The sequence below is a fragment of the Arvicola amphibius genome, chromosome 4 (genome assembly GCF_903992535.2).
Source record: "Arvicola amphibius chromosome 4, mArvAmp1.2, whole genome shotgun sequence".
In the NCBI taxonomy this organism is placed as follows: Eukaryota; Metazoa; Chordata; class Mammalia; order Rodentia; family Cricetidae; genus Arvicola; species Arvicola amphibius.
Window position 1 is genome coordinate 70,567,788 of NC_052050.1, and position 27,444 is coordinate 70,595,231.

Consider the following 27,444-nt stretch of genomic DNA (forward strand, 5'->3'; position numbering starts at 1 on the left):
GGCTCTGAGCAACTGCAGGATGTCTGAGATGCAGATAGGTTCGTTTTCTGGATTGGGCTTCTTTGAAAGGCCTTCGTTTTTTGTGTGTGTGTGTGTGTGTGTGTGTGTGTGTGTGTGTGTGTGTGTGTGTGTGTGTAAAATTTGTTTTTCGAGACAGGGTTTCTCTGTAGCTTTTGTAGACCAGGCTGGCTTCGAACTCACAGAGATCCACCTGCCTATGTCTCCCGAGTGCTGGGATTCTTGTCATCACTCGGCTCTGGTTTTGATCATCAGCACTGCAGAATAATAAAATCTGAAATTTCCACCACTAGGATTTAAGATAATACGCCATTTCCAGAAGGGAAAGAAAAAGTGGAAAACAGATTTTTTACAAGGACATACATTGAGATAGTTGTTTGTATTTGCAGCTGGTAGCCACACAGCCTGGCATTTTCATCCCAGCTCAAAGGGCGTCTATGACAACAAACTTAAATGACAGAATCCTGTGTGCTTGTGTAAGATGATAGGGTGATCCTGAAGAGTAGTAGGCAAGGCTGAGGATGTAGCTCATTGATAAAGCATTTGGTAAGCGTGTGCAGGGTCAAGCACTGTAGGAAAAACAGTAAATGAAGAACTTAAAGAAAACCATTATGTCAGAGTCTGGAAAAAAAAAATAGTATATAGGAATGCCAGAAGCCTTACCTTAGAAATAGAAAAGAACTGTAGGAAATGTGTTTCTGTATAGGAGTAAGATAATCTCTGTATTGACTTCCCCTTGAGCTTTAAAATTCCAGGGAGTTCTTACTAACTGTGGCTTCAGAGCTCTTTAGAGCTCTGCTGATTGTTTTCCACATTGACTGTAAAGACTGGGACTTGTAGCATGCTAGGCAGGTACTCTACTTTTAAGTTCTAATCTGTTCCCTGCTTGATTCCCCCCCCCCAAAAAAAACCCCAAAAATCCTATTGCTCTGGTGGTTCAGTGGGTAAAGATGCTTACTGCCAAGTTTGATATCCTGAGTTCAATTTCCAAGCCCCACGTGGTGGAAATTGGGAAAGGGAACAGACCCTAGAAGTTGAAAGTAGTTTTCTGACCACCACCCACAATAAATAAATGTAAAAAACAAAACCATATTGCTTTTTTTGTTTTTGAGACAGGGTCTCTAAATACCTCTGACTATATTGGAACTCACTGTGTAAACCAAGCTGACCTTGAACTCACAGCCTGCTTCTGCCTTAGGAAACTATAGATGTAAATATAAAAGATTTGGAGTGGACAAATGTGATGAGGCAAGCAGGCCTGCTTTTCGTTCCACCCGGCTCCCACACAGCTAGCTTTACACCTGAAATAACAACACACAAATAGTATTCATTTAAACATTGCCTGGCCCATTATATCTAGCCTCTTCTTGGCTAACTCATTATTTTGATTAATCCATTTCTAATAATCTGTGTAGCACCACAAGGTGGTGGCTTACCGGGAAAGATTCAGCATGTCTGACCTGGTGGCTGGCTTCATGGCGTCTGACCCAGAGAGGAGAGGCATGGCGATTGCCTCACTTCCCTCTTCCTCCCAGCATTCTGTTCTGTCTACTCCACCCACCTAAGGGCTGGCCTATCAAATGGCCAAGGCAGTTTCTTTATTAATTAACCAATGGAATAACAGATAGATATACGACACTCCTACATCAGACAAAAAAAATGTGTTATCGTAGACATTAAGATGTATGAATAATAGCCAGGAATAGTTACTTGTTAGTCTTGTTTAATCTTTGAAAGACACAGGTGTTACTCTTTTCCTTAGGCACCTTGTAGCAGTAGTTTCTTTTGAAAGTTTTTCAAACTTTCATTTTTTAAAAATTTATTTATTATGTATACAATATTCTGTGTGTATGCCTGCAGGCCAGAAGAGGGCACCAGACCCCATTACAGATGGTTGTGAGCCACCATGTGGTTGCTGGGAATTGAACTCAGGACCTTTGGAAGAGCGGGCAATGCTCTTAACCTCTGAGCCATCTCTCCAGCCCCCGTCAAACTTTCATTTTTGTTGTTGTTGAGTGCAGATATCTGTAAAGGCTACAGTTGTTGTATCCCCGTGGACTTGGAGTTGTAGACAGGTGTATTCCTCTTGACAGTGGTGCTGGGAACTGAACTTGGGTTCTCCAGAAGACAGGAAGCACTTGCAACTGCTGAGCCATCATTCCATCTCTGTCTTTTTTTTTTCTTTTTTGGATTTTCAAGACAGGGTTTCTCTATGTACCAGATAGCCCTAGTTGTTATGGAACTTGCTATAGATGCTATAGACCAGGCTGGCCTTAAACTCACAGAGATCTACCTGCCTCTGCCTTCCAAGTGCGGGGATTAAAGCATGCATCACCATGCCCAGCTCTCCATCTCTTAAAAAAGTCTTAAATCTATATATATGTATATTGCAGAGTTTATAAGGAATTTATAGTTCAACATTAGAACAAATTGGTTTACATTTTGGTCAATATAGTAAATTGGTCCCATTTCCTTTTCCTTTTTTTTTCAGTCTGGCCTGCAAAGTAAAGAGAAAAAAATAAGTTCAGCCTTTCTTTGTTTCTTTCCTCCCTCCCCTCTCTTTCCTTTTTCTTGTTTATTAAAAAAGTTTTTTTTTAAAAAAATATAGTTTTAAAAAGAAGTTTGTGGGACTAGGAAGATGGCTCAGTGATTAAGAGCATTGTAGAGGGCCTGGGTTTATTTCTCATCACCCACATGGTGGTTCACACTCATCCATAATTCCAGTTACACAGAATCTGACCTTTGTAGGCAAAACACTCATACAGATAAATCTAAAATTTTTATGCTATCTTTTTTTTTATTGATTTTTTTTTTTGAGCTATACATTTTTCTCTGCTCTACTCCCCTTCAACTCCCATGGTCCCCATGCTCCCAATTGACTCAGGAGATCTTGTCTTTTCCTACTCCCCATTTAGATTAGATCTAAGTATGTTTTTCTTAGGGTCCTCATTGTTGTCTAGGTTCTCTGGGATTGTGATTTGTAGACTGGTTTTCTTTGCTTTATGTCTAAAAACCACTTATGAGTGAGTACATACGATAATTGTCTTTCTGAGTTTGGGTTACTTCACTCAATATGATTGTTTTCTAGCTCAATTCTAAAAATTTATTTTGTTCCCGCATGCTTGTGTGTACGAGCAGAGCACCACAGCACATCTGTAGAGGTGACAACCTTAGTTTTTTAGGTTCACCATGTGGGTTCTGGGGGTGGAACTCAAGTTGTACTTTATTCACTGAGGTATCTCATCTGTCCTCAATTGTGGTATTTATTGTTTTTGTTTGTTTGTTTTATTTTTATGAGATGATTTCTCTGTGTAACCTTGGCTGTCCTGGAACTCACTCTGTAGACCAGGCTGGCCTCAAACTCTCAGAGATTCTCCTGCCTCTGCCTCCCAAGTGCTGGGATTAAAGGCATAATCCACTACCGTCCAGCATATTAACTATTTTTAAATATACAGTTCAGTAGCACTAAACATATTTACACCATCACGAAGTGGATCTTCAGAACCTTTTCAGACTCTTCATATTAAACTCTCTTTTGCTTCTTTCATCACTTATCACAGTTTTGTTTCTCTACCTATGTATGTGGACACTGTGTAGGCTGGAGAGATGGCTCACTTGTTATTCTAGGACCCAGGTTTGACTTCCAGCCCCCATAAAGTTATTTTTGTTGCTACTTCATAGCTATGATTTTGCTGCTGTTAGGAATCTTAATAAAAATATCTGATATGCAGGATATCTGATTGCTACCCCTGTGAAAGGGTCCTTCACAACCTCCCTGAGGGAGGGGGTCAAGACCCACAAGTTGAAAACCATTGTAAAAGGTATCATACAGTATCTGTCCTTTTGTAGCAGGTTCGTATTACTTAGTAATTGCGATAGTGGTGAACATGGATGTGCAGATTCCTCTGAAAACCTGATTTTACTTATTTTGGTTGTACCACCAGAACTGAAGTTGCTGGATTGATTGATTGTATGGTAGCTATTTCTCCCTTGCACTATTTTACAATCTCACTCTTGGTATGCATGAGTTCTGACTTCTGTCAATTTACTATTGTGTCTTGTATCTGGATTATAATTTTAGTAAAAACTTCATAATTTTTTTCAATTTTTGTACCTCAGCCTTTTTACAACAATATCATGCTGAGTTTTAGCAGAAATTGTGGGTTTATGTTGCTTTGAGAACATGGGAAGAAACAGTCTTCAAGATAGACAGCCAGTGTGCAAAAGTAACGGTGTAGTGTGATAGTCACACTGTGTGAGTCAGTCACCAAGAGAAAAGTCACAGGAAAACACTTGGCACTTGTGTACATTTTGATGTTTTTGTTTTGTTTGAGATAACTTACTAGCTGCACTTACTTTGCCACACTAGCCTAGAACTCTGAGATCTGCCTCTTCTGCTTTCCATTTGCTGGTATTTATTAAGTTGTATTTATTATCATGCCTGGCTGTTTCTTTCTTTCTTAGCAGTTGTGGATTATTGGGAAGAGTTCAATATATTTTCACATGGAGTTTAATAGGTAGGTGCTCAGGGGAGAAGTAAGGCTCAACCAAGAGCTCAGAATTTTTGTGTTAAGAATTTTTTAGTAGTGAGCTAAGACAGTAGTAGGGGGGAATGGATAATGAACATTAGTGTGTATGGGGAGGTTGAAAATTTCTTGACTGAAGTGAGTGGTGGTTTTTGAAAATACTATGCAGAGTAGTCTGAGAGAAAGGTCTGGTTGCTAGTCAGGATATACAGGTGTCGGCAGATACAGCCTTCCATGACAGGATCTGGGGTAAGGAATCTTTATCTTGGTGTAGGGTGACTTCAGAGACGAATAATTGAAGCCATGATGAGACTGGATGTCTGACGGAAATGGAAACTGAAAGATCAGGGTTGACTTGGTGACCATGTGGGAAAGAGAAAATTGTACCCCGTCGAAGGAATGTTTATGCTTGTAGGTCATCTACTTGTTTCTTTTCCCAGTGTCTTGGCTCTGCTTTCTCAGGCCCCACCTACTCTGAGCTCACTTTGTATGCCCTTAATAGCTTGCTCAGCTTTTATTTTAGTAGAACTGTGATCCTTAAAAAGAAGGCCTACCTACCACCCCTGACAGTCTAGTTTAATACAAAGACCTAAGTGCTTAGAAGATGATAGATTGCAGTAGTTTGTACTCTGCTTAACGGATTCTTTGAACACTAATTTTCAAATGAGCAGCAATGTTGATAGTAAGTCTTTAAATGTGAACCGAATTATTTGTTGCCTCTGTTATTTCATTTTAGTATTTTAATCAGTAGTTACTGTAAATTAGATGTGAAAGATATTTCGGACATTATGAAACAGATTAGGAGTTAAGGAGATGGCTTTTGGGTAAAGGTGCTTACCACCAAACCTGATGACTTAAGTTAGATCCCTAGGCTCTGTTGGTAGAAGGAAAGACTCCTGAAAGTTCTGTTGCCAGCTCTCAGGAAGGGAGCACATCGTAAATAAATATAATGAAACTAGTTAATTCAATACCCTTGGTATTGTTTGACCTTGTATGTGAAAGAGACAGGGTTTCCCGTGGTTCAGGCTGGCCTTGAATTCAGGGTTTTCCTGCCTCAGTCATTAGAGTGATGGATAGTACAAGTATGTACCAGAACATTCAGTTTATATTGGTAAAGTTAGATATGCTTGAGTGTTGCCTTTAATTAACTGATTTTAGGAAAATCCTTTCATCTCCCAGGGTTCACTCTCCCTTCCCCTGCAGCACACACACATACCTTTTTTCCCCCTGGTTTTCTCTGTGTAACAGCCCTGACTGTCCTGGAACTTGCTTTGTAGACCAGGTTGTCCTCAGACTCACAGAGATCTGCCTGCCTCTGCCTTCCAAGTACTGGAATTAAAGGTGTGTACCACCACACCCCGTTCACTTCCTTTTTTGTAGGTTGAAATACGGTATTTAATTCTTTGATTTTAAACAAGGAGCAGGTGAAGTTTTTATGAAATTTAAAGTGGAAGACAGCACATCTTATCTTCTGTTCTTTTTGCAGGTAGATCATGGAAGGGAAGTGGTTACTGTGCTTGCTACTGGTCCTTGGAACTGGAGCTGTTCGGGCTCATGATGGACATGATGATGACATGATTGATATTGAAGATGATCTTGATGATGTTATCGAAGAGGTAGAAGATTCAAAATCGAAATCAGATAAGACCACTCCTCCATCTCCAAAGGTTCGAAGTAGATCTTTCTTTTCCCTTTCTTTTTCCTTTTGGTATTTCGAGACAGTGTTTCTCTGTGTATCCCTGACTGTCCTGATAGATCAGGCTGGCCTTGAACTCAGAGATCCACCTGCCTCTGCCTCGAGAGTGCTCGGATTAAAGGCTTGGGCCACCACACCCCACTTGATGTTGATCTTTTTCTTTCTTTCTTTTTCTTTTTCTTCTTCTTCTTCTTTTTTTTAGTCTCTTGGTTTAAAACTCAAAAAAAAAATAAAATAAAGGATGCCAGAGTCTGGGAATATATAATTTAGTGGTAGAGTACTTGCCTGGCATATTTAATGTAGTATGATGTTTTTTACTCTTTCGGCTCTTTTGGTGGGCCCTGCCACCTAGCTTCCAAATGAATCACACAGGGAGTCTTATTCTCAGCTATAAACGTCTGACTTTAGCTTGGCTTGTTTCTTGCCAGCTTTCTTTTTTTTTTATATATTTATTTATTTATTATGTATACAATATTCTGTCTGTGTATATGCCTGCAGGCCAGAAGAGGGCACCAGACCCCATTACAGATGGTTGTGAGCCACCATGTGGTTGCTGGGAATTGAACTCAGGACCTTTGGAAGAGCAGGCAATGCTCTTAACCTCTGAGCCATCTCTCCAGCCCTCTTGCCAGCTTTCTTAACTTATCACCTCAGTCTTTTGTTTCTGGGCTTTCCTATTCTCTTACTTATGCAAAACTTACTCTTATTCCGTGGATTGCTCTATAGCTGGATGGCTGGCCCCTGATGTCCTCCTCCTTCTCTAGCCATTTCTCCAGCAAACTTCTAGTTGTCTCCTTCTGTATATTCTCTCTCTGCCTGCCAGCCCCGCCTATCCTTTCTCCTGCCTCGCTGTTGGCCATTCAGAGCTTTATTAGATTATCAGGTGTTCTAGACAGGCAAAGTATCACAACTTCACGGCATAAACAAAAGTAACACACCTTAACATAACCATATAATCCGACAATGTAAGACTCTGAATTTGATCCCCAGGAACTCCCATCCCCAAAAAGATTGTTTTCAAAAGATATTTGCTAAGCCTTCTAGCAACCTTTGGTTACATGTGGATTGAATTCAGGGACAGCTGTGACAATTGAAATCAAACCAAGAGAGTAAACTCTATGGAATGTTACTAAATGTCCCTCTCTTCCAACACAACACAGTCATCTTTTAGCTCTGGATGGCCTGGGATTTGTGGTCTTTCTGAAAGGCTGGGATTACAGATTTGTGTCACAGTGCTTGGCTAAAAGGTTTTGGTTTTGTTTGAGACAGAGTTTTTCTTTGTAGCCTTCCTGGCTGTCCTGGAACTTGCTCTGTAGACCAGTCTAGCCTTGAACTCCCAAGTGCTAGGATTATAGGCATGTGCCGCCACTGCTCAACTTAAAATTTTACTTCTTAATTACACTTTGTGTTTAACACAGGTCACCTACAAAGCTCCAGTTCCAACAGGGGAGGTTTATTTTGCCGACTCCTTTGACAGAGGGTCTCTGTCAGGGTAAGTGTTTTCCTGGGGGGAAAGTTTGAAAGGTGCATGGCTTGTAAATAAGAAAGAGAATAGTGGGAAAGTTCCTTCTTTTTAAGTAGTATTGGGGTTGAACCTAATGTCATACGTGGGAGGCAAGAGAGATACAGCCTTAAAAATTGGGCCTCTAAGCCCGGGTCTACAAGAGCTAGCTCCAGGACAGGCTCTAAAAAGCTGCAGAGAAACCCTGTCTCGAAAAACCAAAAAGAAAAAAAGAAAAAAAAAAAAAATTGGGCCTCTGAGAATCCTGCTGAAGAGAGGAAGGATTGTAGGAACCAGAGGCATCAAGAACGTCGCAAAAAAAAAAAAACCACCTTAGAACCCTAACCTCGTCATAGGAGCTCATTGAGACTGAATTGACAACCAGGGAGCCTTCATGGCACTGAAGGTAAGTTAGAGTTGTGTAGCTTGGTCCTCTTGTGAGACTCCTAACAGTTAGACTGTCTCTAAGTCTTTTGCTGGCTTTTGGACCCTACGCTTTATACTGTATTGCCTTGTTTAGCCTTAAAACAAGGGGAGGGAGATGTTTAGTCTTAACTTCAAATTAATATACTATGTTTTGTTGATTGATATCCATGGGAGACCCATCCTTTTATGAATAGAAAAGCAGATGGGAGGGATGGGGTGGAACTAGGAGGAGAGTAGGGCAGGGAAACTGGTTGGGATGTAAACATTTTTGTGTTTTATATTTATTTTATTTTTGGCTTTTTGAGAGAGACAGTTTCTCTTTGTAGCCCTATGTAGGCCTGACTGTCCTAGAACTTAACTTTGTAGACCTGACTGACCTTGGACTCTCAGAGATCCGCCTTCTGCTGGGATTAAAGTTGTGTGCTACCACCACATAGCCAAGACGTAAAATTTAAAATAAATGAATCAGTGAATCTGGCCAGGATGTAAAATTTAAAATAATTTAAAATGAACTAGTGAACAAATGAATATAAATAAGTGGGATGTGGTTTGAGCAGGCATGTCCAGTGGTACATCTGCAGTGTTGTACCTGAAATTTGTCCTGGAACTTGGCCTCTTGTTCTTCTACTCTGTATTTCATTGTTTGGGGATTTTCTTTTTTCTCTTGAGCCTTGTTAAGTAGGCTAAATGGAATAGGAAAGATGTTACTTGAAACAGTACTTACTGTCACTTGAATTTTAACTCTGAGGTTTGTCTTAATTACAGGTGGATTTTATCTAAAGCCAAAAAAGATGACACTGATGATGAAATTGCCAAATACGATGGTGAGGATGCGTTCTAGATACAGTGTGATATCAGAGTGGCGTGTTGACTCCATGGCATCTCTCTTTTTAAAACATAGCATGTTTTTCAATTTTTGAGAATTTTATATGTGCGTGTAATGTATTGATCACACTCTTGTGCCCCCCTGCCCCCAACTTAAAGTCCACTCTTTGCAATTTGTGTTGCCCATGTGCTCATGCTGGGGTTGTCCTCTAGGTCCATGGCCTTAAGACTAATTCAAAAGATGTTTGGGGCTAGAGTGATGGATGGTTCAGCAATCAGGAGCATGTATTGCTTTCTAGAGCCATGTTTGGTTCCCATCACCCATGTCAGTGGCTCACAACCACCTCTAACTCAAGCTCTGGGGATTATAAACACTCTTCTGGTCTCCATGGGTATTCACATAACAGACACACTTACAAACAGAAATAAAAACAATATTTTACTTTTAAAACTATTTTATATCTGTGGTTAAAACACATTATTTTCCTTCTTTCCTTCCTCTAACCTTTCCCATGCACCCCACTACTCTCGTTCAAATTTATGGCCTTTATTTTTATTACATATTTTCCTCTAAGTATATAAATACAACCTGCTCATTTTGTATACAAAGTTATTTGCTTGTATATGATTTCAGGGCTGACCACTTGGTAACCAATTTGGGGGCTGTTCCTAGGAAGACTATTTCTCCCGCTCTCAACATTCTGAAATTGTTTATAGTTCTTTGTCTAAGGGTGAGGCTCTGTGAGTTTCCCTCTTGTGAACTGGCATGTCTATTGGTGTCCTCCTTGTTCAGGTTAAGACTTGGCTCAATTCAAACCTCCTGTGTAGAGCAGGCTTCCCTCCAACTCATAGGTTTACATCTGCCTCCCAAGTTCTGTGATTAAAGGCATGTGCTTTCATTCATGCACAGCTGAAAAATTATTTATTTATTTTTTAAAGATTTATTTATTTATTATATATACAGTTTTCTGCCTGCACGACAGAAGAGGGCACCAGATCTCAGTACAGATGGTTGTGAGCTACCATGTGGTTGGTAGGAATTAAACTCAGGACCTCTGGAAGAGCAGCCAATGCTCTTAACCTCTGAGCCATCTCTCCAGCCCCCAATTTATTTATTTTTGAGACAGGGTTTCTCTCTGTGTTCTTAGCTGTCTTGGAACATGTTCTGTAGACCAGGCTGGCCTAAAACTCAATTCCTGCCTCTGCCTCCTAAGTGCTGAGATTAAAGGCTTATGCCATCTTGCCTGGCTGAAAATAGTTTAAAAAGGAGATTTTCAGATTTTTTTCCTTAGGAACTATACATCTTTGTATCTGGCGTTATATGTTATAGAAATAGACCTATTTAATTACCATGTTAGAAATGGAAGTTCTTCTTTAGGTACGACGAATAAGTTACAGTTATTTCCAAACCATGTGCTACCATTTGACAGATTCACATGCACTCTATAGTAAAATAAACATTGAAAGGGTAACAGTGGAAAACCTTTTTGTATTGTCTTTTAGGAAAGTGGGAGGTAGATGAAATGAAGGACACAAAGCTTCCAGGTGATAAAGGACTTATACTGATGTCTCGGGCCAAGCATCATGCCATCTCTGCTAAACTGAACAAGCCCTTCCTATTTGATACGAAGCCTCTCATTGTTCAGTAAGTTCAGTGCCTGCTTTATAGAGTTTATTTAGAAACTGTAATCTCAGTTGATGATTTAAAACTTAACATACACTAAAAAACCCATGAATTGTTTACAATAGGAATTTTGTCTAAAGTCGAACATGTTGAGTGGTTTGTTTTTAACTGCTTAGCAAGTTACTTTAAAGCAGTCTGATTGTTTACCCTCTTGCTAGCAAGCAGATGTCTGGAATTTGCATTAAGGATTATTATTTTTTTTTTTTAAATGATTGAGTGGCCACATGAAAACAGTAAAGGATCAAATCCTTTGTATGGAGCTAATCATATGACCTGTGATAAAACATGACCAGGCTGGGGAGAAATCAATTAGGAAATTCTTTCAAAATGCCAAGGGAATTTTTTGCTTTTCTCTCTGAAACTAGGTATGAGGTTAATTTTCAGAATGGAATAGAGTGTGGTGGAGCCTATGTGAAGCTGCTTTCCAAGACCTCAGAACTCAACTTGGTAGGTACTCTGTCTGCTTATGTAAAATTTGTTTTAAGAGCTCAGTGGTAGGGTAGGGACCTACCATAGGGCCCTGGGTTCAATTTCCATCATTTAAAAAAAAAGAGAGAAAAAGAAGTTTGTAAGACCTCTGAAAAGAAAGGCTGTTCTGCTGTTGAGCCATGGAGGTTTGATCCTGATGGGCTTGTGACTTGAAAAGGTGACTGTTGAAGCTCTAGCTGTATTTTGTCTCTGGTTTATTAACTGGAATCTTTAGGGTTTTTTTTTGTTTGTTTGTTTTGTGGTTTTACTTATTTTATTTTGACATAGGATCTTGCTGTGTATCCCTGGCAGGCTTGGAACTTGCTGTGTAGACATAGCAGGCCTTGAACTCTCCCAGAGATCCACCTGCCTCGCCTCTTCCTTAGGGATTAAAGCCATGTCCTGGCAATTTTCTGTTTTCTCACACTTATTTCTTGTTTTTGAAAGAAACTTACATGCATGTAGCTTTGTTTTCTTCAGCATTTTAATATTTGTGGAGATTACTAGGTTTTTTTTTTTCGTTTGTATCAGAACAAGCTCTGTAAAACCTTGAGATTTTCTTTAATAGGCTAATTTGTATGGAGTTTTTTTATGTTTTTAGTGCATTGGTGTTTGTATGAACGTGAGTTGGATTACAGACAGTTAGTTGTGAGATGCTATATGGGTGCTGGGAATTGAACCTGTATTCTGGAAGAGCAGCCAGTGCTCTTCACCTCTAAGCCATCTTTCTGCCCCTTGTATGAAGTTTTATGATGAGGAAGTATTATATACTTTTCAAAGATTGCTTTTTGAATTTTTTTGACTAGAGTTATTAAATCACTCCACCTTTGTGTCTTAAGGATCAATTCCACGACAAGACTCCCTATACTATTATGTTTGGTCCAGATAAATGTGGAGAGGACTACAAACTGCACTTCATCTTTCGCCACAAAAACCCCAAGACAGGTGTATATGAAGAAAAGCACGCTAAGAGGCCAGATGCAGATTTAAAGACCTATTTCACTGACAAGAAAACGCATCTTTACACATTAAGTAAGAAAAACCAGCTGTTTGGGAGTATAAGACATTGTGTACTTATCATCTGGTTAATGTGAAGTTTGCAGACTTGAAGAATACTGATGCTTACAATTAAGCCGTTTCTGTATAAAAGATCTTTGGGAAAGACCCTGTTTATTACCTTCCAGTGAAAGTGGATAGCAGACTATGCTCCCACTCACCAGGAAACTGCTAAACTGCTTATGGGCTCAAAGGAGAATTTGATGGAGAGGAGAATGTATGGTGACTGAGAAGGTCTCGATGTCATGTGTGTAAATTAACTTCCATGGTCACAGGTTTAGTACAGAAAGAAAATATGTGCTAATACCAGGAATGTGAAAGACTGTGTTGAGGGTTCCAGGCCAGTGTGCTGAGAAAGAAAAAAGTGAGGTCAGTTTTAGCTCCCTTCATGGCCAGAGTATGGGTGTTCACTTACATGGCCTGTATTAGAATGGAAGTTTCCAGTTGTACCTGAAATTGCACTAGAACTACTACTGACGGAAAACTTCCTAAATTATTACATTAAAAATTATAATGAAATATTAGCATTCCAATATTTAATACCTGTAGGTGAGCTAGTTTCTTTTTCATATGTAGTGTGTTGCATGTAAGCATTTGGGCTACAGAGTTGTAGAGCAGATCATCTTCTGTTCCTTTATGTAGCAATAGGAGTTAAGATTTCTTCACTACATCAGTCAACAAGTTAGGATGTTTTTACAATCTGAGAAAAAAATGTCTTTGGTGTTTGAGACAGTATTTTCCTGTGGATCCCAGGCTGTCCTAAAATTCAGAGATCTTCCTGCCTCTGCCTCCCAAATACTGCTCTTAACCACTGAGCCATTTTTCTGGATTCTTTCAGTGAAGACCTTTGTGGGTCGTGGTTGATTGTTTTCTTTCCAGCCCTAATGTGGGTTATTGGGATCTAATTGGGATTGTGTAGCAAGTGCCTTATATGCTGATACGCCATTTCACCAGCCCTTCCTTTCTTCCTTCCTTCCTTTATTTCTTTCTTTTTGAGACAGTGTCTCACTGTGTAGCTCTAGCTGTCTTGGGAACTCATTATGCAGACCAGCCTGTCCTCAGACTCACAGAGATCAACTGTCTCTGCCTCCCAAGTGTTAGGATTAAAGGCACATGCCATTACACCTGGCCATTGTTTTTGGTTGTTGCTTGGGCTGACCTCAGACTTCCTGGGTAGCTGAGAATGCCTTTGACCCTGCTTCTATCACCCAGGTGCTAAGATCACGGGAGTGTGCCACCATGCCCAACAAGTTTTTTTATTTTTTTTTTTTTTTTTTTTTTTTTTTTTTTTGGAGACAGGGTCTTGCTACATAACCTCTCCTAGCCTCAAACCTGGTTTGTCTAGCATGTGCTGGTCTTAGAGAAATGCACTACCACGTCTGGCCTGGTGTCATAAATTTTCCAGCTTTTTACGTTTTAATTTTATGTGTATGGGTGTTTGCCTGTGTGTATGTATGTGCATTGTGTGCATGCTGTGCCCTCAGAGCTCAAAAGAGGGTGTTGACTAGACCTGGAACTAAAGTTACAGATGGTTGTGAGCTACCTTACTATGTGGGTGTCATGAACCAAACCTGGGTCCTTGGGAAGAGCAACCAAAACTTTTATCCATTGAACAATCTCTCCAACTTATTTTTAATTATTTAAAAATTAAATACTTTACTTACTTATTTTTAATTATTTTTTACTTATTTTTAATTATTATTTATGTGTATGGGTGTTTTTCCTCAGTGCATGTTAATGCACCATATGTGTGCTTAGTGCTTATAGAAACCAGAAAATGTTGTCATATCCTTTGCTACTGAAGTTATAGAAGGTTGTGAGCAGCCATGTAGATATTGGGATTGAGCGCTGGTCCATTGGTAGAGCAGTGAGAGCTCTCTTAACCACTGAACTATTAATCCAGCTCCTTTAACTATTTTAATAGTTAAATAATAATAATAATTACTATTATTAAATTGATAAATTAATACTATCATTATTAGCCGGGCAGTGGTGGCGCACGCCTTTAATCCCAGCACTCGGGAGGCAGAGGCAGGCGGATCTCTGTGAGTTCGAGACCAGCCTGGTCTACAAGAGCTAGTTCCAGGACAGGCTCCAAAGCCACAGAGAAACCCTGTCTCGAAAAACCAAAAAAAAAAAAAAAAAACTATCATTATTAAATAGTTTAGTAACTATTTGATAGCTCCGGGGTAAGAATGCTTGTCTAATGTGTACAAGACCATAGGGTTGATCTCCAGATTGGAGGGGAAAAAATACCTTATTAAAATTTATCATTTGTAGTTTCTAGGACCCCAAGAAAATGGCATTGAGGCCTCCAGGCTCTTAAGAACTAGGCTTTGTTGACTGACACTCTGACCCCAGTACCCTGAGCTCTTTGTCCATGACTACTCACTGGCTCTTTCTCTAGAAGACATGGTGTTGGATTGATGGGAATGTTGGGATGAGTGGTTAAGTCAATATTTTTAATTGCATTTAAACTTCTTTTCAGTCTTGAACCCAGACAATAGTTTTGAAATATTAGTTGACCAGTCTGTTGTGAACAGTGGAAATCTGCTAAATGACATGACTCCTGCTGTAAACCCTTCACGTGAAATTGAGGACCCAGGAGACCGGAAGCCTGAGGATTGGGATGAAAGGCCCAAAATACCAGATCCAGATGCTGTCAAGCCAGATGACTGGTAAATTTTGGTGCTCCATCATTGAGTATTAGCAAATAGTTTGTGTATTCCACATAGCTTGAACATCTAAATGTTGGTTGAATGAAATCTGATTGTTTAAATAATCTGTAATCTGAATATTCAGGAGGCTAAGGCAGAAGAAATATTGTAAGGTGAAGCTGTAGTTGTCGAGCAGTGGCAGAGAAAGAAGGAAACACAATATACAATAAACCCATGTGGGAGTTTATTGATAGGGAGATGAAGGGGAGTGTGACAGTCAACTAGGAGTAGTAAGAGTGAGGGGCAGGTGGAACTTGTTTGTAAGGGAACCTTTTTGCATGCATACAGATCCCTATGCAGCCACATGGCATAGCCACACAATGCATGACAGCTGTAGGGCCCCTGCGCTAAGTATTTGCCTGAATGCCAGTGGACACATTCTGCAAACTGACAGAAGGTGGGCCAGCATAATGCCTGGGTCCTAACAGAAGCTAGTTTGGGCTACCTTGTGTCCAATTACAAGAAGAGAAGGGGGAATTTATACAATTATTATAGGGGAGAAGAGTACCAATTACTGTGGCAGGAAAGAACCCAGTAGTGATAATATAAATTATCTCTCACCATTTTATAAACTACAGGATGCTAAAACTGTTGTGGTTTCTTTGCACTGACAGAGTTGGCTTGTGGCAGTATCTTGATCCAGCCATTCCAGTGCTTCTTTCCTACTGGTTTTTACTGAGTTTTGTGCTAGGGATTGAACCCAGGGTCTTCACATACTTACTAAATGTGTGCTGTGTTACTGAGTGATACTCCACTACATCTACATTTAAAGCTAACATTCTGGGCCGGGCCGTGGTGGCGCACGCCTTTAATCCCAGCACTCGGGAGGTGAGTTCAAGGCTAGCCTGGCCTACAAGAGCTAGTTCCAGGACAGCTAGGACTGTTACACAGGGAAACCCTGTCTCGAAAAACAAAACAAACAAAAAAAAAGCTAACATTCTGAATTTTTTAATTGATATTTTCTTTTTGTGTGCATTGATGTTTTGCCTGCATGCGTGTCTGTGTGAAGGTGTCATGTTCCCTAGAATTGAAGATACAGACAGTTGAGCTGCTTTGTGGGTGCTGGGAATTGAACCTAGGTCCTCTGGAAAAACAGCCAGTGTTCTTAACCAATGAGCCATCTCTGCAGCTCTCATATTTTTGTTTGCTTGTTTTTGTTTTTTCAGTATTTTGGGTTTATTTGTTTAATAAAAATATTTCTTGGAATTTATTTTTGAGACAGAATCTTATCATATAACCCTAGCTGGCCTGGAACCTACTATATAGACCAGGGTGGCCTCAAACGAATAGGGATCTATCTGCCTCCAAGTACTCGAATTATAGGTGTGCACAACCATACCTGATGTGGGAGAGTCTTCTGTTTGTGTTGATTTCGTTCGTTAATAAAGAAACTGCCTTGGCCCATTGAATAGGCCAGCCTTTAGGTGGGTGGAGTAGACAGAACAGGAAGAAGGAAGTGAGGTAGATGGCTCAGACAGTCGCCATGCCTCTCCTCTCTGGGTCAGATGTGATGGAGCCAGCCACCAGGTCAGACATGCTGAATCTTTCTCGGTAAGACACCACTAGTGGTGTTACACAGATTATTAGATATGGGTTAGTCAAGATGTGAGAATTAGACAGTAAGAGGCTGAAACTAATGGGCCAGGCAGTGTTTAAATGAATACAGTTTGTGTGTTGTTATTTCGGGTGTAAAGCTAACCGGTGGCCGGGAGCCGGGCAGGATGAAAAGCAGGCCTGCCCGCAGCTCCCCACTACAGAACATACCCAGATAATTTTAAATTTGTGTTTATTTGTATGTTGAGCATCTTTTCTTCTGACTCTGGATTATTCCTATAGTTCCAGTAAAGAAATGTCTACATGATCCTTGGCTGCTGTTTTCAGTTGAGTTTCAGTAGGTCCAGATACATGATTTACAAATATTTTCTAGGTTGAATTAGTTCAGTTTTCTAAGAGACAACATTGACTGCTTTTCTTCTCTGGCCAGTGTTATCATAGCTGGTGTTTTCTGTTTTGTTTAAGGGATGAAGATGCCCCTGCTAAAATTCCAGATGAAGAGGCCACAAAGCCTGAAGGCTGGCTAGAAGATGAGCCTGACTATATCTCAGACCCTGATGCAGAAAAACCAGAGGATTGGTGAGCATTCGAGTTTGCTTTTAGAATTACCTGTTGTTTTGTTTTAAATTAAAAGCAAAAGCTATGGACGTGATGTTGTAATAAACCTTTGATCACAGTACTGGGGAGGCAGAGGCAAGCAGATATCTATGAGATTTGAGACCAGCTTGGCCTATAAAGTCAGTTCCAGGACAGCCAGGTTTGTCTGTTATACATAGAAACCTCTGTCTTGGAAAAACATGAGTAAATAAATAAAATAATAAATGCGTGCGCTTGCGTACACAAAAGGAAGCAAGGGAAAAGACAAGAACCCAGGTGTGTTGGTGCATACTTTAATCTCAACACTCAGAGGCAGGCAGAGCTTTTTTTTAGTTCAAGGCCAGCCTGATCTACAGAGAATTCCTCGACAGCCGGGACTACACAGAAAAATCCTCCCCACCCCACCCCCAAAAGTCAATAAGTGAGACCTACAAACTTTATTTCATTTTGTAAAAACAAAATTGATCTTTTATGAAAGATTATTGCTACTGGAAGTGAGAAATGAGATTACTGTTCTGTAGTTTGCTGCTGATACAGCTCCAACAGCATCTTGAGAGCATAGGGCTGGCTCTTCACTTGTAACTTGTTTGTACCTCTCCACAGGGATGAGGATATGGATGGAGAATGGGAGGCTCCTCAGATTGCCAACCCTAAATGTGAGTCAGCTCCTGGGTGTGGTGTCTGGCAGCGACCTATGATTGACAACCCCAATTATAAGGGTAAATGGAAACCTCCCATGATTGAGAATCCTAACTACCAGGTTTGTGCCTCTTGATGATTTAGTTCTTTTTATTAATCTGTTTCTATCTGGGTACAAGCTTGAGCAGTAGTGAAGGTAGCAGGTTTGATGACTGTATTCAAGATGCTGAATCAAGAAGAGAAAGTAAATATAAGAGACAATTGGATAATAGGCTAAACATAAAACCTAAAACAGCAGAGAAAAGTGTTCACAGTTGCTATGTAACCTTTGTTTAAAAATGAAAGTAGAAGCCAAGCAGAGGTGGTGCATGCCTTTAATACCTTTAATCCCAGCATTTGGGGAGGCAGAGGTAGAAACCTTGCCTCGAAAAACCATAGACAAATAAATAAATGAATAAGTGTGGGGTAGAAGAACTTACATGCCCTATTGTCAAGTGTCAGGGTTGCTTCAGCCACAGGATCCACATGTTAGATTGACCATAAGGGAATTGTGATGGGAGTTGGATCTTGCCATGTAAAGTCAGTCCATTGCTTGGTCTCATTGGTTTTCTTCACCTGCCAAAAGACAAGTACACATGAAGTGACTGGAATATGTATAGTGCAGTTGTGAAGCCCCAGTTGTATTTTGGGAATGTATCTATTCAGATCTTTATTTGGCTTCAGTTTCCAAGCAAAGAAAACTAATCATTTCCACTTAGACTTTAAGATGTAAGGTATAGCCAGCTACATCTGTATACATATACTGTGTGTGCTTTTTCTATTGTATGTTTTTAATTGTACATTTAGATAACCAAGATGAAATAAAAATTGTACTTTGGCTTGCCATTTAGATGTCTGAATATGTCAGTACATGCCTGTAATTCTAACACTTGGTTATTGGTATGAGGACCAGGAGTTGAAGTTCAACTTCAGCTATAATTAGGAGAATCAGGAGTAGTTTGAGGCTGTCCTGGGCTTTGTGAAACCTTATTTAACAAAACCAAACCAAATTGACATTTAGCAGTTATTCTGTAGACAGCCACCTAGTGGGTTGTTTTGTTGAGGATTAGTATTGAGACTGAATCCAGTGTCTCATGCATGCTAGGTAAGCTCTGTACCTCTGAACCACATCCCTAGCCATCACTGTTTGAGAGTCATCGCAGCTAAAACTTGTTACACATGTGTCAGGATGTTTGTAGTCAGTACTTTTTTAGTTATTATTTAGAGGTAAATTACAGTTGAAATCTATAAATTTTATTTTAAATCACCTCTGGGAAATGGCTTTACTGACTGCATTCCACCAACACTTGATAAGGGTGGAGTGGGCTGCACAGAGCCACCATGGGTTGGTTCAGAATAAGATCTGGAGGTTGGAAATTGAGTTAGGTGGAATCCAGAAATCAGAGTATAAAATCATCATTAGTGTTTATTGTTCTGCTGTTCATTTAAATTTTATAAAGTTAATGGTTTTCTCCGTTGAACATGCAAAATGAGCTACAGATTTTCTTTATCTGAAATGATGTTTTGAAACTTCTTTTTTTCTCCACCCCCCACCAAAAAAAAAAAAAAAAAAAACCCTCAAAAACTAGGGAGTCTGGAAACCAAGGAAAATACCAAATCCAGATTTCTTTGAAGACCTGGAACCTTTTAAGATGACTCCTTTCAGTGCTATTGGCTTGGAGCTCTGGTCCATGACTTCCGACATTTTTTTTGACAACTTTATTATTAGTGGTGACCGCAGAGTAGTTGACGATTGGGCCAATGATGGGTGGGGCCTGAAGAAAGCTGCTGATGGGGCTGCTGAGGTTAGTGAGTGTTTATTACTGTACATTTGTATCTGCTTCTGGGGGGTACTGATCACTTGGTGAAAAGTAGGGTTTTTTGTTTGTTTTGTTTTGTTTTTTTAGTATTTAGACCTGATTTTATTAGTCTCATATTCTGGCTTTAGAGTCCTGTATGTGTGTGTGCAGTGTAAGTGCGTGCATGTTTACCATTTAAGTATGCTTTAATGCATTAACATTGCTGAATCTTAGTTTACCCCTTGTATGGAGTTTTCAAGTAACTAATAGTGTGGCTGAGCTGGGATTTGAAGGGTCAAAGAACTGGTATGAAGACATTACGTTCTTCGTCTCTGTTTCCTGTGTAAGGGGCCTTTTGCGGTTATTACAAGCCACCTTTTGCTGTGTCTATGAAGGTGAAACCTCATCATGGCAAGACAGGAAAATGGGGGCTTTTTTCTATTTTCCTTATGTGTATCTTAGTTTGACTTTGAAAAGGCAACAACTTAAGTTGCACACGATGCCTGGAGTAAACATGGAACAATCAGTCTAGCCTGTATTTGGTATCAAAAGCCAGTTCTCTGAATTATTGTTTGGTTTTTCAGCCAGGTGTAGTGGGGCAGATGCTGGAGGCAGCTGAAGAGCGTCCATGGCTCTGGGTAGTCTACATTCTGACTGTAGCTTTGCCAGTGTTCCTTGTGATCCTCTTCTGCTGTTCTGGAAAGGTAGGATGCCTCTTTAGAGCTACTTTTAGAATGAGCTCTTTTGATGTTAATGAAAAATAACTAACATTGTATTGACTGAGATTTTCTTTAGTAGCTATTTGATAAGTACTTGATTATTATTTTGCATTGACTTTTTTAAAAACAAGTTTACTTTTGGGTTTGAGCCAGGGGAGGTGACACTTCTATCTTGCCAGACTTCAAAGGAGGCTACTCTAGCACAGGTCCTCTGACCACCTTAAATAACAATTAAAAAAAGTAAAATAGAAACCTTTATTTAAAATTAAAACCTACCCTTGAGTGTGACAAACAACAGCATTCAACTCAAATTAGCACCCTACTAATGGAGTGAGCATTTTATTCTGCACAATCAGGACATACAGGCAAACCTGGGATAGGATGTAGGGACACTGGGCAGGACTGGCACCTAGTCCTCCTTGCCTGGCTCCCCTCTCTAGTAAGTACACCATGGTTGTATTGACTTGTAAAACCTTAGCCACCATTTCTCAGTGCCCATTGTGCTCAGATGACAGGGCTTGTCACTCTGTTCTACTGTTCTTAATGTTCCTTTTAGAGAAAAAAGGAACGACTTAGATATGAGATCAGCCATCTGGGCACAAGTCAGTTTTTCTCCTGGTGTTATTTTATTCTTACCTTTTGTTATTTCACCTATAGGTATTCATGCATCTCTCCCTCTGTGCTTTCACTCTCTCAAAGCAATACTTCTTTAAACTGTACGTGCAGATTTTAAAGCTTCAGTGTTTTTCTTATTCAGACCTTGTTACACACTGTCTTGTAACTTAGGATTGGACCTGTATATATGGCACTCTGTCAGATTCAAAGGTCTCTTTCCAACCTTACCTTCACCACTCTTGGGAGTATCTGTGTCTGAGTCAGCTTGACAAGCTAGGCCTAGACTTCCTGCCTAAACCTTTGTTCTTATTGTTTATTCTATTTTGGTACTGCTCTCTCTCTGCTTCCCTCATTTTCCCTCCCATAAGAAATGAATTAGAATTATGTCTTTTACATTTCTGCATATCTGCCCTGTCCAAATGTGGACATATTTTTTCCACAGACATTTAGGAGTTGAGTAATATATTTGTGACGACATAACCATGATTCTTGCACTTGGTAACATTTCAGAAACAGTCCAGTGCTGTGGAGTACAAGAAGACGGATGCTCCCCAGCCAGACGTGAAGGAGGAGGAAGGGAAGGAAGAAGAGAAGAACAAGGGGGATGAAGAGGAAGAAGAAGAGAAACTTGGTGAGTGGTGCCGAGAACTCTGTCCTAAATCCCGACTAACAAAACATGTTACAGGAAAGATTGTTTTTATGCTCATTGTTGTCAAAGCCAGACGTGAAGGTTTGTTCAATTATTTTATTTTCTGTCTTAGAAGAGAAACAGAAAAGTGATGCTGAAGAAGATGGTGGCAGTGGCAGTCAAGATGAGGAAGATAGAAAACCTACAGCAGAGGTAAAGGGGGCTAATACCTCCAGCCATCTAAGCTGAGAGTGTATCTATTAAGTGATTTTTTTTTTTTAATTAGTGTGAGGAGTGTATGTGAGTGCAAGTGCTTAAAGATGCCAGAGGATTTTATTTGATCTCAAAAGGTATTTTTCTGTGTGGAAACTTTTTTTAAAATTTGCTTATTTGTTTGTAATATGTAGAAGTTGGGAGAGAAAATATGCTTTCTGAGAGAGGGGTATTGAGTTTAACAGTCCTGTGACATTTGTGTCTCCTCCAAGGTATTTTTTGCATACCACTACATTTTAAACTTTTTGAGGTAGGGTTACATATAGCCCATACTGAGATTGAACTCTGTAGTCAAGGATAATACTGAACTTCTGACTTTTCTGCCTTCATGCCTAGTATTATAGGTGCATGTTCCACCCTACTTATTTTATGTGGCACTGTAGGTGCTCTTAAGAGCACCTGGGTTCAGTTGTTGACAATCATATGATGGCTCACAACTGTCTGTGTAACTCCAGTCCCAAGGGAATCTAGTGCCCTCTTCTGGCTCCAAGGGTACCGGGTATGCTGTGTGGATACACATCCAGGCAAATACTCATAAAATAAAAATAATGACCCTCCCAAATGAAAGAAAATGTTGATAGGTTTGAGGAAAGTACATGCTTTTGGAAAAAACTAAAATTGGATGCCTGTAATTCCACTACCTAAAACAATATACTTTTCCTCCTGTTTTTCCCCAATTATGAGTTAAATGGTTATGGAAATATGGCAAAAAGTTTGTTTTAAAATATGCTAATTACATGGTGAACTTCTCTTCTTTTCATCTAAATAGGAGGATGAAATTTTGAACAGATCACCAAGAAACAGAAAGCCACGAAGAGAGTGAAACAATCTTAAGAACTTGATATGTGATTTCCTCCCTCCCTTCCCCCTGCAAGTATGGTCCTAGGAGAGGGCCTGGTATACCTTAGGTGGGAACTCAGAAAACCTCAAGACACCACCATCTACAGGTTCCAGTGGATACTAGTCTGTAATTTTAAACATCTAGCAGTAAATAATTGCAGTTGTAAAGGACCCTGTTTCTGTAGAAAAGAACATTTAACATAATAATGGTTGTGAAATGTAACATTAAGCAACTAACTTGTGTTTTTGTTTTGATGTTTTTAAAATCTTTGGGCCCCCCCCCCCTTGTTTTCTTTTTTCTGGGTTTTTTTTTTTTTTTAATAGAATTTTTGCCAGTTTAAAATCTTGGTTTAATTTAATATATTAATCTATTCATGCAGAAATAACACCAACATTAGGAATGCTAGGGGGAATGAATTGCAGTTTTTATAACAATTTTTTTAAGTTTGGTATTAAAACATTCATGTGTCTCTCTGTCCCTAAAATTGTAATCACGTTCAAGTGCAGTCATTTGTGATTATAATCTTGTTTTGTGTGCTTCCATTACTTAATTCCTCCTAAGGATATAAGAGAGGAATTGGATGGAAGCCCAAATTTATATCAAAAGTTCCCTTTGAGTTGTATTGAATAGACCCAAAAAGAACTAAAAGGAGACTTTCACTTGGTGTTGGTCAAATCATAAAGTGCAGTGTTGTGTTGTCCTTGGGACTGCTCCATTCACAGACAGCTTTGCAGAGGAGAGGAGCTGGCTTAATGCGGCTGTTCACACTGCACTTCCCATACAGGAGGCCAGACAGCACGTGACCTCTGGAACTCAAGGCTTTTTAAGGAATGCTGGTGGTGCCTCAGTAGACAATTTCATCACTTGTTCCACTGTGTTGACACTGTTTTCCTCACGGGTCTCCTCAGTCCCCAGCTTTCTCTGCTATGCATTTTCTTCACAGTGCAGCTTGCAGTCCGTTGCTGAAAATTATAAGCTCTGCATAGTGTTAGCTTTACTGTGATTACATCTGTTTCTTATTTTAAGCAGGCCCATACCTTTCCAGGGTCCAACTACAGGATAGATTACAGACTTCATTAGTGTCTATTTCTTTTACTCTGTCTGGACTTTAGAAAGTCTAATCCAGAGGTGGGCCAATTCAGAATTAACTGTAATTGAACATAGGCTAAAAGTGTTTATGGGAGAATTGACACATAGCATGAGTTATTTGACTTTTGTAGGATATTTAAAATCTTCATTTGCAGTTCATGTAACAGTTGTGTCTTAAAATTCACACAATAAAGCAGTCCTGTTCCAAAAATTTTTTTTATTGTGGCTTGAAGAATTTTTTAAAGTGAATTTAGAGTTGTTTTTCATGTGGAATGCAGATGGGTGCTAGAAGAGCCTCTCCCGCATCACTATGGTGTGATGATAATATCATTATACCACACTGAAATGTATTCAGAAACAGATGTTTCAAGTTTATTCTTTCTCCAGAGGCGTTCCAATTGTACCGATGATACTGTTCCTTGCACTGAATATATATAAACACTCCACAGTGTTTATATTGGGGAGATACTGGGAAAGAAAATATATTTGTAATGGATGAAGGCTTGTTATTTGTTGTCTTTTTAAACACTGGTTCATTTCATTTCTTTTGAGGGTGGAATGCATTTTTCTTGCTGTTCAGTGCTTTATCCCCATCTGTTGTTTGTGGTCACAGTACCATAGCTATGTAGCAGATGTTACCAAATTGTATAGAGTGAAATAAACAGTTACTAGCAAGAAATGAATACATGTCTGCAGGTTTCTCCTTGAAGCAAACATGGCGATGATTGCTTTTTAGAAATCTGTTTATCTGTTTAGTCATTCTTCATTGACATGTTTGATGCCTACTTTATTTCACCCAGGCTATAAAATGACAGATTTTTTTATATCATTGGTGATGTCATTGTCTTTCTGGGACCCTCTTCCTCCTTAAATGTCTGACACAGTAATGAATGACCAGCAGTCATCTTACAAAAAGCTTACTGGACTGGTGTTATAGCTCAGTAGGTAGAACTGTCAAGCATGCGCAAAGCGCCATAGGTTTTATTCTCTGGCACTGAATAAAAATAATAATAATAAACTCTTACATTCTGATATTCTATGCTGGATTCCTTGTTGCGTTGTTGTAAAATGCCCACGCCTTCAGCTGTGGTCTTCCGTTTCTTGTCCACAAAGTACTCTTCACTTTCAGATTGTCATGTTACTACATGGTGTTACATTAAAGCCCTGTGTTTAAGTCTGCTTTTGACTGGACTTTATGATAACCTTAGATATGTTTTACTGGTTGAATAATGGTTTGATCTTTTTGTTGGCTTGTGTTTAACTTCCTCTGTCCAGTAATGGTTTAGTCATATAATTGGGTAAAATGGACAACAGCTCAAGCAGGGAACCTTTTTTTTACGTTTTTTTTTTCTTTCAGTGCTGAGATTTGAACTGCTGTGTTACCATTGAACTACACCCTCTCCTAAAATAATATTTTTTAAGATGTATGGAAACTATTTTAATGTTTTTATTAGAAAATAATCTTTGTGCCAGTTGTGTCATACACCTTTAGTCCCAGTGTTAAGGAGACAAGAGGCAGGCAGCTCTCCATGAGTTCAAGGCCAGCTAGGTCTGTTATACAGAGGAATCATGTCTTGAAAGGGGGGTGGATAATCTTTGCTTTGGCTCCATATTGGAGATTATTGAAAGTCATACTGAAGATCTTTTTTTTTTAAGGTTTTAGATTGCTTCCTGAATTGATACATTATACACAGTGTATGTAGTGCTTCTCGTTAGAGTTTTAAAGACAACTTTGTATTTCTAGCTGGGTCATAATAGTGCACCCTGTAATCCCTTCTCTCAGGATGCAGAAGGAGAATAAGTAAGGTCAGCCTCAGCTAGACAATTCTTTTAAGGCCAATCTGGGGTACTTGACACGTCTCAAAAAGGTTCATGGCTGGGTGTGTAGTAAGTGGTAATGGTGTTGTTTGCTTGAGGTCCTGGATTCAACCCTTCAGCACTGCCCACAAAAAGTTAAAAGATTGCTCCTTTAACTTGATTGATTGTTATTGGAATGTTTAGGTACTGGTAAGAAGCAGGACACCATTTACCTTTGTAGCCAACTTCCTTTACCAAAAAACTTAAAATTCCTGTTTTTCTACTACATTTGGCTGTTAGCTTTTTAAAATAAAACTTTCATGAACCCTTTTAAGAGGTTAAGAGTAACATGTTTGAGTTGGTGGTGTCATCTAGTGCGCAGCCTCGAAGCATCTTCTGTGGCAAACAATATCCATTAAGATTTTTTTTTTTTTTTTTTTTTTTTTTTTTTTTTTTGGTCCTTTCCCGGCTTGTTTCCTTCGCCCATTTGCTTGCTAGTTGCATGACTGGAACCTAGTGTCTTTGGGTTGGAGTTTGAGTCACTCAGTTTTATTTGCCTATCGGTTTTAAGTGTAAGCCCCTGGGGATCTAATTAACTCCGGTTTCCGCTAGTGAGGTTGAGGACTGCTTCGCGCTTTTCCCCCCTCCAAGTTGTGAAATTTTGCTGACAGTAACAATGAATCCTATTAGATCTGCCAGCTATAATGGGGGAAACCTCTACTAGGTCACTCAAACAATTATGGAGCTGCATGTAAGGAATTAGGTCAGAAATGGGTGACCTCGTAATAGTGTGGGCGGACTGAAAATGTAGACCGCTTTGGGTATCTGGGTCTGGCGGTTTCCACCACACTCGGATTTACCCCGTTTTCCTCGCGAACCCGGAAGGGACTGCCTTCAGGGGGCGGTGTTGAGAAAACGTGGCTCCTCTTGGATAGGCTGCTGTCAGTCACAAGTCTACTCTCCAGCACTGAGCCCGCCTCGGGGCTTCCCTTCTCGCCTGAGTGTTCAGTTTAAATACCCGAACATCCGTAACGTGCTTGTCCCCACGCCCTCGGGCAGCGGCTTTTGTCTGGTTGGATAAAGCTGCTGTCCATCAGCAGTGACGCAGGTTCGCCGGCCCAGGCCCCACCCTCTTCCGAAAGCCCCGAAAACAATTTTAAGATGGCGGCGGCAGCGGCGCGGAAAACAATGGGGCAGGGGTGCCGGGGACAGGCCAAGGCCTGAGGCGGGCGGCGTGCGCTGGCCTGGAGTCGGGCCGAGCGGGGTCGGAGGAAGACCCACCGCCGCGCCCGAACCCGCTACACCGCCCGCCGGGGCATGGCGCGGCCGTGAGGCGGACCGGGGCCACCAGAAGCGGAGGAGCCCCAAGTGCCAGCCGGCGCCGAGAGGCTCGGGCCCGGCCCGCGCCGCCTGCGGCCCATGGTGCTGCCCACCTGCCCCATGGCGGAGTTCGCGCTGCCGCGGCACAGCGCGGTCATGGAGCGCCTCCGTCGGCGTATCGAGCTGTGCCGGCGCCACCACAGCACCTGTGAGGCCCGCTACGAGGCCGTGTCTCCCGAGCGCCTGGAGCTCGAGCGCCAGCACACCTTCGCCCTGCACCAGCGCTGCATCCAGGCCAAGGCCAAGCGCGCCGGCAAGCACCGGCAGCCGCCCGCCGCCGCCCCAGCCCCGGCATCCGCTCCGGCCCCCGCCCCGGCCCCAGCGGCCGCTCGCCTGGACTCAGCCGACGGCCCGGAGCACGGCCGCCCGGTTACGGTGAGTACGGCAGACTCTTGCCGCATCAGCCCTTTTCCAGAAAACGCCTCCCCCGGCGCGGATCGGGCCTCGGGGAAACTTCCCCGGGCGTCCCCACTTCTGGGTCTGGGTCCTGGGAGGAGGCTAACATGGCAGGGAGCTGGGCGCTTGTCATCTTCGGGAAGTGGCACTGCAGTGTACTT

General features: G+C 40.8%; 2 protein-coding genes across 6 annotated transcripts in view; both read left to right on the forward strand.

Annotated features, from left to right (window-relative positions):
- The window catches only part of Canx (calnexin), a 30,465-nt gene extending 5,716 nt beyond the window's left edge, over positions 1-24,749 (forward strand). For all 5 annotated transcript variants that reach the window (XM_038324640.1, XM_038324639.1, XM_038324638.1 and 2 more), the window contains 14 exons: positions 6,031-6,211; positions 7,659-7,732; positions 8,933-8,991; positions 10,496-10,637; positions 11,042-11,123; positions 11,984-12,176; positions 14,689-14,878; positions 16,937-17,050; positions 17,672-17,828; positions 19,336-19,551; positions 20,130-20,249; positions 21,390-21,510; positions 21,641-21,720; positions 22,550-24,749. In XM_038324640.1, coding sequence (XP_038180568.1) covers positions 6,038-6,211; positions 7,659-7,732; positions 8,933-8,991; positions 10,496-10,637; positions 11,042-11,123; positions 11,984-12,176; positions 14,689-14,878; positions 16,937-17,050; positions 17,672-17,828; positions 19,336-19,551; positions 20,130-20,249; positions 21,390-21,510; positions 21,641-21,720; positions 22,550-22,603 — 1,776 coding nt within the window. In that variant the 5' untranslated portion in view covers positions 6,031-6,037 and the 3' untranslated portion in view covers positions 22,604-24,749. The remainder of the gene's footprint in view (positions 1-6,030; positions 6,212-7,658; positions 7,733-8,932; positions 8,992-10,495; positions 10,638-11,041; positions 11,124-11,983; positions 12,177-14,688; positions 14,879-16,936; positions 17,051-17,671; positions 17,829-19,335; positions 19,552-20,129; positions 20,250-21,389; positions 21,511-21,640; positions 21,721-22,549) is intronic.
- Positions 24,750-26,895: 2,146 nt separating this feature from the next.
- The window catches only part of Maml1 (mastermind like transcriptional coactivator 1), a 39,142-nt gene continuing 38,593 nt past the window's right edge, over positions 26,896-27,444 (forward strand). The window contains exon 1 of the mRNA XM_038328556.2: positions 26,896-27,262. Within this exon, the coding sequence (XP_038184484.1) occupies positions 26,927-27,262 (336 nt within the window). The 5' untranslated portion in view covers positions 26,896-26,926. The remainder of the gene's footprint in view (positions 27,263-27,444) is intronic.